The sequence below is a fragment of the Haliotis rufescens genome, unplaced genomic scaffold, assembly GCF_023055435.1.
Source record: "Haliotis rufescens isolate VD_foot unplaced genomic scaffold, xgHalRufe1.0.p SCAF_22, whole genome shotgun sequence".
NCBI classification, from domain to species: domain Eukaryota; kingdom Metazoa; phylum Mollusca; class Gastropoda; order Lepetellida; family Haliotidae; genus Haliotis; species Haliotis rufescens.
The window spans coordinates 2,538,901-2,553,664 of NW_025963913.1; the positions used below are offsets into that span (position 1 = coordinate 2,538,901).

The 14,764-nt window shown below is 37.6% G+C and overlaps 1 protein-coding gene across 6 annotated transcripts in view; it reads right to left on the bottom strand.

Moving 5' to 3' along the window:
* Positions 1–14,764, bottom strand: part of LOC124136348 (protein kinase C delta type-like) — a 133,342-nt gene that overhangs the window by 16,821 nt on the left and 101,757 nt on the right. For all 6 annotated transcript variants that reach the window (XM_046502253.2, XM_046502255.2, XM_046502256.2 and 3 more), the window contains 2 exons: positions 5,336–5,518; positions 490–686 (listed from right to left, as the gene is read on the bottom strand). In XM_046502253.2, the coding sequence (XP_046358209.1) occupies positions 490–686; positions 5,336–5,465 (327 nt within the window). In that variant the 5' untranslated portion in view covers positions 5,466–5,518. The remainder of the gene's footprint in view (positions 1–489; positions 687–5,335; positions 5,519–14,764) is intronic.

Below are 14,764 nucleotides of genomic sequence, written 5' to 3' on the forward strand. Positions count from 1 at the left end.
AGTAAGTTGAAAAGCATGGAGGAAGGGCCATAACTCTGTCAAAAATGTGAATTAAAGACATCAATTTTCGAACTCATTTAAGATGAAGACCAGCTTAAGCAGTTTTTGAGAACATTGTCCCCTTTGAGAACCGAACGGATGGACAGTAAGAAGGAAGGACAGTAAGACAGATCGAAGGACAGGAGGTCTGATGGACGGATGAACTCCGTCCTATAGCCCCTGCCTCACTTCGTAGCGGGGGATACAAAGAAATTTTCACAGATACTAATCTGTACCGTAATAATAATAGGGGCTTGATAATGATTTCCAACATGGCTGGTAACAGATGAATGTTTTATCAGCATAAATGATCTTAATGTACAAGCTTCCAGGAAAATACTTTCTCCGGATATTGAGAATGACGCACAGAGGTTCATTAGTCAGTGGTATGACGTCAGAGAGTTAAAGTCCCAGCTGATCAGAAATCCGGATTAGTCTCTGCGCACTCACCCACACGGTCGTCACATTACTGTTGCCACATTTTTCTGCCATGACCCTGGCGCCAAGGCTCATGTCGGCAAGGAAACGATTTGGTCGTTCCATAACCACCATTTGGATGACGCGACCTTCGTATAGATGTGCATCGAAACAAGAGTTCCATTCTGGATACAGTGTCTTCTTCCTCTGCACAAGCTGAATTCCACGGCCTGAAACAGAGTGAGTGAGTGAGTGAGTGAGGGTTTAATGCCGCTTTTAACAGTATTCCAATTATATCACGGCATATCAGCTTAATGAGGGAGAAAGCCCGAAGTGATGCAGGTCACAAACGTTTACCACTTCTGTGAAACCCATGAGCACGGGTATGGTGCTGACAAACCTATAAACATAATCAGGGCAAACCGGGATTCGAACCCACAATCATAGGTCTCTGGCGTGCCCAAGGGACGCAAGTACTTCCACAATGATCTTTAGCTCACCTGACTCCCCTCACTGGAAGTCACACATTTTATACACTTCAACCTTGTTTTGTTAAGAAAAAATGGTGCAAGATTCTAGGAAAAAGATAACATGTTATATTAAGTTGAGCTACTATGTAAAGTACAGCAACCCAACATAACGGGACATGTTGGTAGGTAAGTCTTAATGTATCTTCCTCTGTGAGACATCACGTCAATATCACAGAAGCATCAATAGCTGACGTGTGACATATCGCTTATATCCCCCACGAGACTTATCACAGAAACTTCCATTTCAGGGGGAATCTTACATGACAGGAGCCATATCTTAAGCTCTTGGTGGCAGAGAGACATCATATTCCGTGAAGGTTTATAACTGATTTATGTTTTTCCCATTAGCACAGTTAATAGGCAGAATAGATGTATAGCAAGGGATTGACATACAAGACTTTCTGGTAGACATGATCCAATATCATTGCTGGATAACCACTGACTTAGTAATATTGGTGTCGTTTATTGTGTGTTTATTGTGTCGTTTATTGCATGTCATATCACATTAGTTGATGGTTTGTGGAAATGATTTGGCTATACTGACTGATTGATATACAGAAATCTTGATCATATATAGAGGATATTATATAAGTGTTCATGTCATACTTTGTTTACGACACAAGTGTCTAAATTTGAGTATTTCCTGAGAGATAGCGAGGGAAATACTGGAATTTAGGCACGAGTGTCAGAAACATAGTATGACAGGAACACGAATATAAGGTTCTATTTATTACCGAAGAAGATGTCTACATACAGAGACGAATTTTAGTGTTTACCTATAAGGACTGCAAGTCGCAACAGAAGCGGAACCACAATTTGTCTAATGATGTCAACAATCTTCAGCTATGATGTCATTTGTCGTGTGACATCATTCCAACCTCACGTCACAATAAGATTCGAAAACGTCAACAATGCCGTCCGGCTGACGGAAACAACACACTGTTGTCATGTGACGTGATATGACCCTAGGGCACATATGATTTTAATGAGCCCCAATATGTTTGCCTTTTTTTTCTATTGAATTGATTTTAGTTTTTGAAGTGAAATATTTTAAAAGGTAATGTGAAAAATATGTTGCTTCAAACTAATATACAGTAAACTGTATCTAAGCTCGGGGGCACGGGTGGCCCAGTCGTCTAAGGCGCCGCGATTCGCTGTGCAGAGTTGCATCCCTTGGGCATGCCAGAAACCTATGATTGTGGGTTCGAATCCCGGTTCGCCCCAATTATGTTTCTAGGTTTGACAGCACCATACCCGTGCTCGTGGGTTTCACCGAAGTGGTAAACGTCTGAGACCTGCATCACTTGGGGCTTTCCTCCCACATTAAGCTGACACGCCGTGATATAACTGGAATAATGTTAAAAGCGGCGTTAAACCCAACTCACTCACTCACTCACTGTATCTAAGCTCCAGCACTCTATAAAATGGCATTTATTTCTAAAACCTGGTTACGACATGATTATTTAAACTCGGCGTACTCCAGCATTTGTCTATTCCACACACTGTCATTATTGGTCCTAATCTTCCAAATTCCTTTCAATATACCGTATATGACCATAAATAGCTGAAGTTTGAGGACAGAAAAAAGATCCTGTAGAAAGGGGTTGACCTATTCAAAGGTTACACTTTCATCAAACTCTTTTTCTGTTTGTAAAAAAACCTACATCGTATTGCTTTAGGTGAATGAACTATAGATCACAAACTTTGTCAATAAAAATGTGAAATTTGCAATTGATCATCACTAGACATGATGATTTACCATTTAGATTGTATTTCTTGTTATGCTGCGTATTGTTTTATGTGCAGAGATTAAGATTACAGTGTGTATTGTCTCATAATCATACCCAATAACACCTTTGAGGTTTTTGCGCGATCTCGCTATTTCCATCGCAAAAACAATATGTTGACATATAAGAGTCAAACTACAACAAATATTCCTTTTAACGAGTCAAAGTATGGCAGTTATGATATATGTATCCATTTTCTGTCAACTAAGGCTTGTTTCAATAGCGGTAATATGATCGTGATTGCTCTGAATAGTGTGAGTTGGTGCGATCAAGGTATGTCGTAAAGTGGGAAGTTAAAATTAATAAAATAGATTACAAACAAATCTATGAACATACAGAGTAAGGACAGGATTAACTTGCGTAATTCAATATGGATTTGTTGATATTCTATTTCCGATGACGGATCATGATCAGACGTAGTTTTACGTTGGCGGTCTGGCTTATGTACCACACATAATATTTTGATACAGATTTCAAGGACCAAGTTAATACCTCGGCTTAACTATGAGATCGGCTTATCGACGGTCATATATGGTACCGGCATTGTTTTCTGACTGGATGATTGCCAGCTAGACAGGATAACTATAACAAATGCTGCCATGGCAACCATGTTGAGAAACCTGGCTATTTATTTACCATCTTTTTTTTTATAAATGTATGACCAAATTCTCATCGTTTTAGTGAGTGAGTGAGTGAGTTGGGTTTAAAGCTGTTTTGATATCATGGTGTGTGGGCTTTATGTGGGAGAAAAGCCTGAAGTGATGGTAGGTTGGTTGGTTGGTTGTTTAATGCTGCACTCAGCAATATTCCAGCTATATGATGGCGGTCTGTAAATAATCGAGTCGGGACCAGACAATCCAGTGATTAATAACATGAGCATCGATCCACGCAATTGGGATTGATGACATGCATCAACCAAGTCAGCGAGTCTGACCACCCGATCATGTTAGTCGCCTCTTACAACAAGCATAGTCGCTTTTACGGCAAGCATGGGTTGCGAAGTGATGCAGATCTCAGATGTTTACCAGTTTGGAGAAACCCACAAGTATGGGTATGGTGCTGACAAATCTAGAAACATGATCGGGGCGACCCGGGATTCAGACACATGGTTTTATTGTATCTAAGTCAGGGATTGGGCTTATTACATGGAAATAAGACAGGATTAGAACACCCATTATAATTCTCTTGAAGAAGCACAGTTTATTGATGACATATACAAAAATCCCACCTAACACAGATGGCTGTCACAATAAATAACAGATTAAAAAATATTTAATCAGAATAACCAGATCAAAGTTCACGAAAATCTATGATTAAACTGACAAACAAGGAAGTTAGTATCACTCATTGTACCAATTTGGAAAAAAATGATTTTCAGTCAATCAAATTCTGAAATCAAACAGCAATCCTACAAGTAGAACACACTGATCAAACCCATCAAACTAGACCAACAAGCAAGAAAGACAGAGGAACCTCTGAAAACAATGTCAGCTACAACATATCAAGCTCTAAGGTTATCTCAGTCAACATCTATCTCCAGATTAAGTAATCTATCCCAGTCGTGATGGAGTCTAAGAGAGGGGAGGGTGTGAAAAACAATTACCAAATCGACAATCTTGTTTTCAAAATGAATGTTAGACTTGCAGCAAGTCTCTTATAACAGATACTATGCTCTCACAAATAGATAATTCAAGTTGTTCAAACATGATTTGCCCGCTCACTCAAATGTTATGATGTATCCTACTCAAATTTTGATAGGGATAATCAGACATGTCATTCTGTTTAAATACACACTTGACATGTTATGAGAATCAGTTTTGTGTAGCATGGAGAGATAAAAATATCCAAGTCAAAAGTGGAGGAATATACTTTAATCTAACTGTTGAAATGTCTCAGGTTTCTAGGTTTCTAGGCCAATATCCTTTGCAACAGAAAATTTATTTTCTAGCATATTTCTTACTGTTTTCTAATTATTAAAAGACAAAACTTAAACTTATCATGTTTTCTATTTGTGTCTCTTGCTCAAGCATTAGACAATTTGAACCAACTGGCATCTAATTGTTTTTTAGATATTACAAATATTACGGCAAGAATGCAGTATACCGGATACCATTCCTAAGAAACAGTTTCTAAATTTTTCAGACACCATTTTTGTCGCCTGCTAAATTAACATGTGGTTTCAGAGGCTTGCCCCCGACCCCACTCGGGGTAGATACAAAAGAATTCAACGTGTTTGCATTTCTGTGTTGATGTCCAATTTTCGACATTTAAGCATCACTTTCATATTGGAGTTCAAGGTTTAATCATACTAACAGTCGGACAGACGCACTGACCAATTGAATATCGCAATACATATCGTATTATGACTCAAGTATTCTACTAAGGCTATCTTGACATCCCTTTCAAACACATACTGTGATATAAATAAACTGAATACCACTCACTCACTCACTCACTCACTCACTCAGCCTTAAAACATCAAATTCAAGTCAAGGTAGAATGGTCCTATCCGACAAAAAATCGCCTGTCAACTATCCTTTGATGACAGTGCATGACACTCACCTGGGGTGTCGATAGCCTCTTTGACGTTGATAGCAATATAGGGGTCGTACATATTCTCAAAGGTCATGCCCTTCTCCACCTGCAGAAGTCTCACCCGGATAAATCCGGCTCCGCCCGCTCCTCCCGGCATCGTGAAGGTTTTATCTGCGGTGCGTGTATCACAGTTCAGATATCACAGATGATCTGAAACGGAAACATGATCCTAAATGTACATGTCAATCATGATATGTTCAATTTCGTTTCCTTTGACATCTGACGACCAATGTGAGCAAGTCCAAGTAGGTTGTACGCGGTATCAGAAAACCGATAGGTCTTTCAGGAAGCCAACCAATCTCAGTTCCTGAAATTATGAATTGTGTTGATATTCTTTCACATATTTCCCCATGCACAATTGCACATAAAATGATTTTTCTAAAACAGAATGATAACGTTTTAGTTGTTTGGGTCTTGACAGTATCCTGCTTCAAGAAATCTCTTCAATTCCAACCAATGCTCTTGAGAGACAGTTATTGAGAAATTGATTCTATGATTTTTCAAAAGTTTTGCAAGGAACCAAAATAAACAAAGTCAATCAGTTTCTGCAGACCTCTTTCAGCGATGGATTATTTAAATTGAGAAAGGCATTAACGACAGCTCTGTCCTGTCCCTAGGAAGAATATGTGACCAATATTCCATGTTGTTGGGAGACGAATAAATTGAAGATGTTACCATGGTTACAGAACGTGGCCATGGCTGGCTGTGTGTTGTCATACCCCAACGGTGTGAACGGTTTGTTCATGGCATGATGCCACTCTAGACATGATTACAGGCCACCTTGATATTTCCTTTGTATTGCAGAATGAGCAGGACTCACTCACACTCAATAAAGATTCGAGGAAACAAAAAGCAATCCTTGAGAATAAACATATCCTGACAAGCAAACGGTTATTCGTTTGATTCAAATCAAGATTTTGAATGATAACTCATTTCAATATATCAAAATATCAAGCCATGTGGTTAAGAGCTCATCCTACCATAGAGACTGAATACACCTCTTTATGCAGGTTTAAAATTATATCAAAGAATGAGTTTTGTTATCAGATTATGTCATTCCTCAGTGTATTCTTGTTTTCAGGCCATCAATGTCTCCCAGCATTGAACTACACGTCCATCAATATAACTGACCCAAGATCCTTGTTTAACAATAACTTCACATGACCCTGGTGTGATACCCAACACTGGCTCCACATGACCCTGGTATGATACCTAACACTGGCTCCACATGATCCTGGTGTGATAGCCAACACTGGCTCCACATGACCCTGGTATGATACCTAACACTGGCTCCACATGATCCTGGTGTGATAGCCAACACTGGCTCCACATGATCCTGATGTGATCCAGAGTCAATACCCAAAATTAGCTCCATATGGCCCAGGGTCAATACCCAACATTAGCTCCATATGGCCCAGGGTCAATACCCAACACTAGCTCCATATGGCCCAGGGTCAATACCCAACATTAGCTCCATATGGCCCAGGGTCAATACCCAACATTAGCTCCATATGGCCCAGGGTCAATACCCAACATTAGCTCCATATGGCCCAGAGTCAATACCTCACATTGGCCCCATGATCAAGACATGATACCAAACACCAGATCTACAATAACTAGAATACAATATACTTTATAGCTAAAATGGATAGAATTATCATTAAAACGCCCGCATGTTATCAGTAATGAGCGGGCCACTGTAACTTGATAATGCCCTCATATTACTTGATGACGGGCCATTATCACGCCCGTTGTTAGGTGACGTCATAGGAAAGGGATAGGTGACGTCACGTTCAATAGTGACGTCATCTGGTTTGTTTTATGACGTTTCCATTTTTGTAAAAGTGACATTCCTGTTGATTGCAGTAAATGTTTCAAAACCGATATTGTTGTTTCTTTTTTTTTAATGACAAATTCCATCGATTTCAGCTATAATAACGGTAACGCTATTTTTCAAGGCATTATCATTTGCAGAAGCCCTCAGTCTTTTCAACTGCCCTCCTCCGTCGGGCAGTTAATGGAAGACCTCGGGTTTCTGCAAATGATAATGCCCTGAAAAATAGCGTTACCCTTATAATATACAATATACTACAATACCTAATATTGGCAGTACCAATCTTTCACATTGGCCAGTGGGTTTAAACCTAGATGGTCGCATTACTGACACCTCCAAGTCACCCTGTGACCCCAGACAATGGAGGTAGGGCCATGTTGGCAGTGTCAGTGGCACCAGATACTAGGGTTGGATTCCCCAGATAGGTACACTCAGTGTAAGCCACTAATGGCATCCTATGGCAGGATGACATTCCCATCACTGATCTGAAAGAAAATCACTCCCCATCAACTGGGCACAGATCATCTGACATCTTTACAGAACTGGATCCAGAAATCAGGAACTAGAGCAAGAACAACTAGCCAAATGTCCAGGGGCTCGTTCCACAAAGCTATCGTAACACTAGGGCTATGTTAACTCTGCGATGGTAATGGACTTCTGACAGTCATAACAGCACAATGAATTTGGGATCCCACACCGTTCTCTGACCAAACACTGCACAGAGTGGATTCACTTAATGCTACATAAAATACTACAATGTTAGGGTATGAACAACAATTACACTGTTTTTAATATATTTCTCTGATATGGCATTAGTTCTCAAGAAGGTTTTAATATTAATGACTTTTTTAAAAATAATTCTTGAATTAAAGCATTTTAAGTTGATTTTTCAAATAAATGACTCCAATTTGGCAAATATTTATCAGAAGGTCATAATATGAATGCCTCTCCTTTTGAAATAACTTTTGAACCATTAATGTTAATTGACTCAATTTTGCAAACATTATCAAGCAATTCTTTCAATCGAACTCAAATTTTACGATAGTTCTGAAGCCGCTTTAAGTTTATTGACTCAAACTTTACAAATGTGTCAGCTGGGTGTATTGTAATCCCTATGCTTGTCACGTCCACTGCCCACTGTTCAGAGAGTCGTATCACTTATTGCGAGGCAACCTTACTACTCAGATGTGTCATATTGCGACAAGGTGTATTATTAGTTCAAGATTACATAAGCCTTTATTTTCATTCATAGCAGAAGTCAGATAAATCTACAAAATCCAGGAGTTGGTTGTTTCTATCAAAACTGTATATTTTCAGAGACAAAGAATAAGTCTAGGTCAACAATGGCACATGCAACATACAACTGGTTCCAAAGAGATAGTTACACTTTCAAAACCCATCAGACCAGACCATGTCTGTTAGACGTCTCAGGATGATACTCCGCAATAATTAATCTACACAATTTGTTAATCAATATGTAATGAGGTTACCGCCATACTCTTTGATAGCAACATAATCCTAGAAACACCATTTATCAAGTATGACAGAGGACCATATCGGTAACCGACGCCAAGAGATATAGAATACTAAACGAGCTCCCGTGTAATACCAATTTTATGAAACGAGTGAATAGTTGTGGTATCTGACGAGCGAAAGCGAGTCAGATACCACAACTATTCACGAGTTTCATAAAATTGGTTTTACACGGGAGCGAGTTTAGTATTTTATTTATTACTTGCAATTTATAACGTTTTTTGAATTATACTGTTGAGTATGAATAGGCTGACACCTACATGATCCACGACATAGTCCAATTGAGTTTAACAGAATAATACTTCAAACACGTCAAAAGTTGAAACGTATGAATTTCATACCATACAACGGGTCTACCTTTAGAATTCACAAAATTATCGTAGGGCTAAGACTTTCGCATCTCACATACTTTAACTTAGACCAACGACTGTCGTTGCGCTACAATACGATCGCCTTGTGGAACGGGCCTTGCACCTGAAAGTTTACAATAACGTCACAATACCCGATGACGTAATTTGTGGAATTTTGATGCAAGATCCATCGGCGAAACAATGCCATGTGACGTCAGCCTAGCAACAAGGTTGCTGGGGTCATCGAGTGTGCATAAGCTCCTCTCAGTGATCTATCAACTCCACACGCAATGTCGTTGAATAAGCCAAGAGATGTTGAGAGCTTTCAATATTTGTTCGTGAAACGTGTTCCGAGAGTACATAAGCACGCGTTTTGGTATTACACAATGTGTAATAAAGCTGTATGTTTATTAAACGGGCGATCTCTTCACGGGCAAGTAATAAACAAACTTATTACGCGAGTAAGGTTTCATAAAGGGCCAATGTCATACAATGCATACAAGCAGTTGTAAATCATGATTTTTTCATGAATTGATTTTCCAACATTCCTTTGATGTTCCAGCATTGATAAACTATTCCTTACTGCACCCTGCACTTTCAGTAACTATGTTTATTATATTGATCAAAATAATAAATCACCCCTATAAAATAAATCGACAGTTAAATTGGCATTTTTATCAAACAGTTGCTGTTTGTTGTGTCACTAGAGCAGCCCAAGAGAATATTACTACACATATTTGGATGTCAATCTTTGAATGAGCAAGGGCCAATATTAATTATGCATATTCTAGCTAATGACATTCAGTGTGAGTACAAACAGGCATTCATATTGCATAACTTTCCTTAATATTTTCTGACCGCAAAACACAACCATAACTACTTTTTCAATATCTAATGTGTCACTTTTTGGGGTTATTATGAACACTGAAAAAATTATAGTGTAAATATAGTTGTATACAATCATGACATCAGAGAATGAGCTGGTGAATATTGTTTACATTACACTCAGCAATTCTCATTAAAATCAGATCTTAGTTCTCGCTAACAAATAACAAAGATCTGAGGACATCCCAATACAGGCCATGAGAACAACCTTTATTAAAAACTTTGACCGACTAATCAAATGACAAACAAGAAGTCTACATTAGCCAATCAGAAAGCAACTTTGTCCAGCTATACCACACTACTTTCAAACTGGTGACTTCAATTCCAGACTATACTTGACAAATATGTTGACAAGGTTCTCGATTAAAAAGGTAAAAACTGAAGGAAAGAACATTCTGAAATGTCTGTTAAATATATACATAGTACAGAATATATATAGTAGGTGGAGGATTAGCAGGTGGACTATATATATTCTGTACCATGTCCCTCATTCAGTCTTGCTTGACAACAGTATAAGGATCTATACTGAAACGTTGCTTTTTACAGTATTAAAGAAGTTGTTATCCATAGAATTGTGTCTACCTTGTCATCTGTCAACTTCTAAGTAATGCCTATCAAACAATTCATTAAATATATGGTTGAGATTGTATGGCAACACATCCCTCAGGCTATGCAAGATCTCTGTTTATCCCATCGAGGCGAGGGATAGACGATGATTTTGATCGAATCAGTCATACAGGACGTAAATCTTGTTTGGAATAACCCGTTTATCATTTTCGAGGTTGCATGATTTCATATAAAAAACACATTCTGACTGACACTTTCCTGATCTGGTAAGCAACACTGAAGATCTGTTGGTGGGATGAAAGTTCTTTTTACTTGACCTGTAATGGGATGTCCTGACAGATCCTTGTTTAGCGGTAGCGAGCACTAAGATCTGATTCCAATGAGATTGACACTGAGTGATATTAAACCTATATCACAGTGGTCTGTAAACTACATCTATTGAAACTGGACCAGCCAAACCAGTGACTGATAGCAGGAACACCAACCCACACCATCGGCCATGTGTCAGGGATGCCTGACCACCTGTTCAAGTGTAGCAGCCTCAACCAGCTGCAGAGTGCTGGTCACCTTGTCTAACCCATATCCCCACAGGTCAAAGATGTAGAAAATAGGGATGCCAAAATACAAATGAAATATTTCATTTTTTAATTTTTGGTAAAAACATTTGATATAGATTTTTACAAAATAATTTAATAAACAGAACTTTGTAACATATGTTTATATTTACATGACAATACAATACAATCTTACAATCTTAATAAACATAAAATCACCTTACTTCTACAAAAAGATAACCTCTTCAATAATCCAAACATATCACAAAAAAACACCAGTTCCAAAACACACATCAAACAACATGTATAGCTGTCAGGAAAGTAGTTTCACATGAAACAGCAGCTTAAGTCACACGACATTAGCAGCTCAGCACTCAGGGCTATAAACAGAAGCAAAAAGGAGTCCCACATCAATATAAGTTTACTTAAAAAAACCCAGCTATTTTACAAACCCTCCAACATGTACAAGAGTGCAGCAGGCTAACAACCAACTGTCAAGCCGGAGTAGTGTTTGGTACCATCCTCCCTGCAAGCTGCTTCTTGTTACAACATCTCTGCTTATTAAACAGATCAGGCATCTCCACTAAGTTACATCGTGTTTGAGAGCACTGTTTCAGGAAGTGTTCATGAACATATAAATTATTTGCAAGTGATTCCATGGTATTTGACTGGCTAACCAAGCAATTTTTTTCTGCGTTTATGTTTCCATAAACTAAAAATACATAGGGCCATGCCCACTAACAGATGACTGTTTCTTGATTTGGGCTGAAAATGGAATGGGCGGTGTTGCTTTATTACAGTGAACGATGTCACTAATTTCGTATTGTTGTCTACATTTTGTATGTGGTAATGATTAAATAAGCAGTCTGTGACATATTCTTGACATATTTATATGACTTCAATATGTTTTAACATTTATGGAGCTATGCAGATTTTACAGTATGCACACTGCTTTTTACGGCTATACCCCCATAAATGCAAAACATATTGAAGTCAATTCTTAGAAAGCTTTTTCAGTACATTGATAATTCCTAATCACCAAAAAAAGATATCTGTCTTGAATACTGATATTGGTTCATCCTTAAATATTGATATTGGTTTATTCTTAAACACAAATAAAGATATCTTTCTTGAACATTGATATTGGTTCATCCATGCATAATAAATCTTTATGAAGCTGAAACAGATAAAAAATTTAGAACCCCTTACCTCTATAATTGGATGTACTCTATGTTTTTTAACACTGGGCCCTGGGCCGCTTACCAAAACACAACTGTCAGCAGTTACACACATCAAACCATTTTCACTTAAGTACCACAACTGAATCATAAAATCTGCCTATTATGGTAGATTCTTGTTCTTAATATACTCGACAAGCAAATTCAATTATTCTAAATATACTCGACAAACAAATTCAATTTTTATTCTCTCCTTTGTTCATCAACTGGACTGTCATACAATGTTTTCCTCTCCTAGAGTCTTTCTTAAACAAATTACATGACAAACTTCTTTTGTTTCTTTGGCTAATTGCAAAAGACTATGAATTGCAATTCATAAGTTTATCAAAGGTTGATCAATAAGACTGTCAAATATTGTTTTCTTACAAAATGAACACAACAATGTACTATCAATTCTTATTTTCATTTCACAAGGCTATGAATTTCAATTCACAGATTGATCTATCAATAAGACAGTCAATCAGTTTTCTTACAAAATCAACACAACAATATACTATAGATTCTTATTTTCATTGCACAAGACTATGAATTTCAATTCACAGATCGATCGATCAATAAGACAGTCAATCAGTTTTCTTACAAAATCAACACAACAATATACTATAGATTCTTATTTTCATTGCACAAGACTATGAATTTCAATTCCTCGATCAATGAATAAAACTGTCCCACAATGTTTCCTGTTAAAAGAGATTTACTAAACAAAACAAAATAATTAGTGACCATGATATCTTAATTAAACATCTTCCTGATAAAAAATACCCTCAATCAAATACAGTCATATTTTGATACCACATCATTATCATCTTACCTTGCTACTTTAGACACTCCTAACTCAAACAAACATACCTAATCAATACCTTTATGTTCATCTGAGCTGGCACGTGAATGCTGGAATATGCCAAAGTGGTTGACTTCACCAGGGTGCCAGCAGCACCAGACTAATGCCGTAGCATCAAGTGGCACCCACAGCAGGGATGCTTCGTCACACAAATTACCATCGACTGCTTCAGACCTGTTGGCGTTTATGTAACCAACAGCTTGTTGACATAATTATGCTTCATCAAACGGATATGTACGCCTGAAATGTGCAGACTGTCGTCTTAATTTCTGCATTGTTCCCTTCACTTGCACTCAATAAATTTTATAAAAAACATGTAAAATGTTAATGGTTTTGTGTTTCAACATTATCATATTTTTGATGTTAGCTAGAAATGTAATTCTCTACTTTTTGCCGAGATTCAAATATCCAAACATAGACCCTGTAACAAACATAAAAAAATGACTATTTGTTTTAACTTTATTTCACATGAACACTGTTGATTTATTTATTCCCTAATATCAGACTTCCACAACTGATCATAGTATCATCTAACTACGATCATCCAGATTAACTGTTTGCATGTTTACCAAGAACTTGTCTCTGTAGTTGCGATAATAGACCCGTTAGAAGCTGTTTTTGTAATGTAACTTTAATCAAACCAGGAGAATGAATTTTCACACGAGATGAGGCATTTCAGGTGTGAATGTCACAGGTGTAAACCATGATCTGCAAGTCTGAGAGCCTGTGAAGGATAATGTTCAACCTAGCAACCCGGCAACTGGTTCACCTGATTAAATTTACCTCCAACATGAATGATTATGGGCCCAGAATACATCCCTGTATGCTCTCCTGACAGACAATTTTCAATCTACTCCATCCACAGGTATCTTCATTTCATCAAGGAGAAAATGACACATTACCATGGAAACTGATACGAAACGTTCTGAACTTGATTTGTGGTGATTCTGATCAGTGATATCACAGGACAAAGGATGGAAAAATCATTAGGTATTGAATGAAGGTATTCTAATGATTTCGGAGGGGATTCTATCATTTCTGCTTAATACCGTTTCTATACGTGTTCATCACCACCCTATCATAGCTCAAATAATTTTATTTGTATAACTATATATTCCTTCAAACTATAGCGGAACAGATAACCAAAATGTAGATATGCTGTGTTGTGATAATTTTTCTGTCAAATTTTCTTTAACTATCTGCTCAACAGATGATTGCTCTACAAGGTGATATTGGTTGTCATATGGGTTGTCATATTGGGTTTATATTGTCCAGTATTCCAACTCAAAATATATGTACAGGGCTTCTCTACAAAATATCTTGTTCTCAAAATAGTTTATGAACTTGGCAATATGCATCATATCATGAGCAAAACATAAAAACATCATATCATAACTTTTCAGCTGTATAACACTGAACCTGAACAATAATTAGCAATTAATATCTACAACATAAGTCATGACTGTAATGCAAGTATTGGACTATTTCCACACCAATCTGGATATTGTGTATTATTTTTGATATATCGATCGAGATATATTCACCTTGTTCTATTTCAGGGAGCTGAACAACATACAAATTGAGTGTATAATAT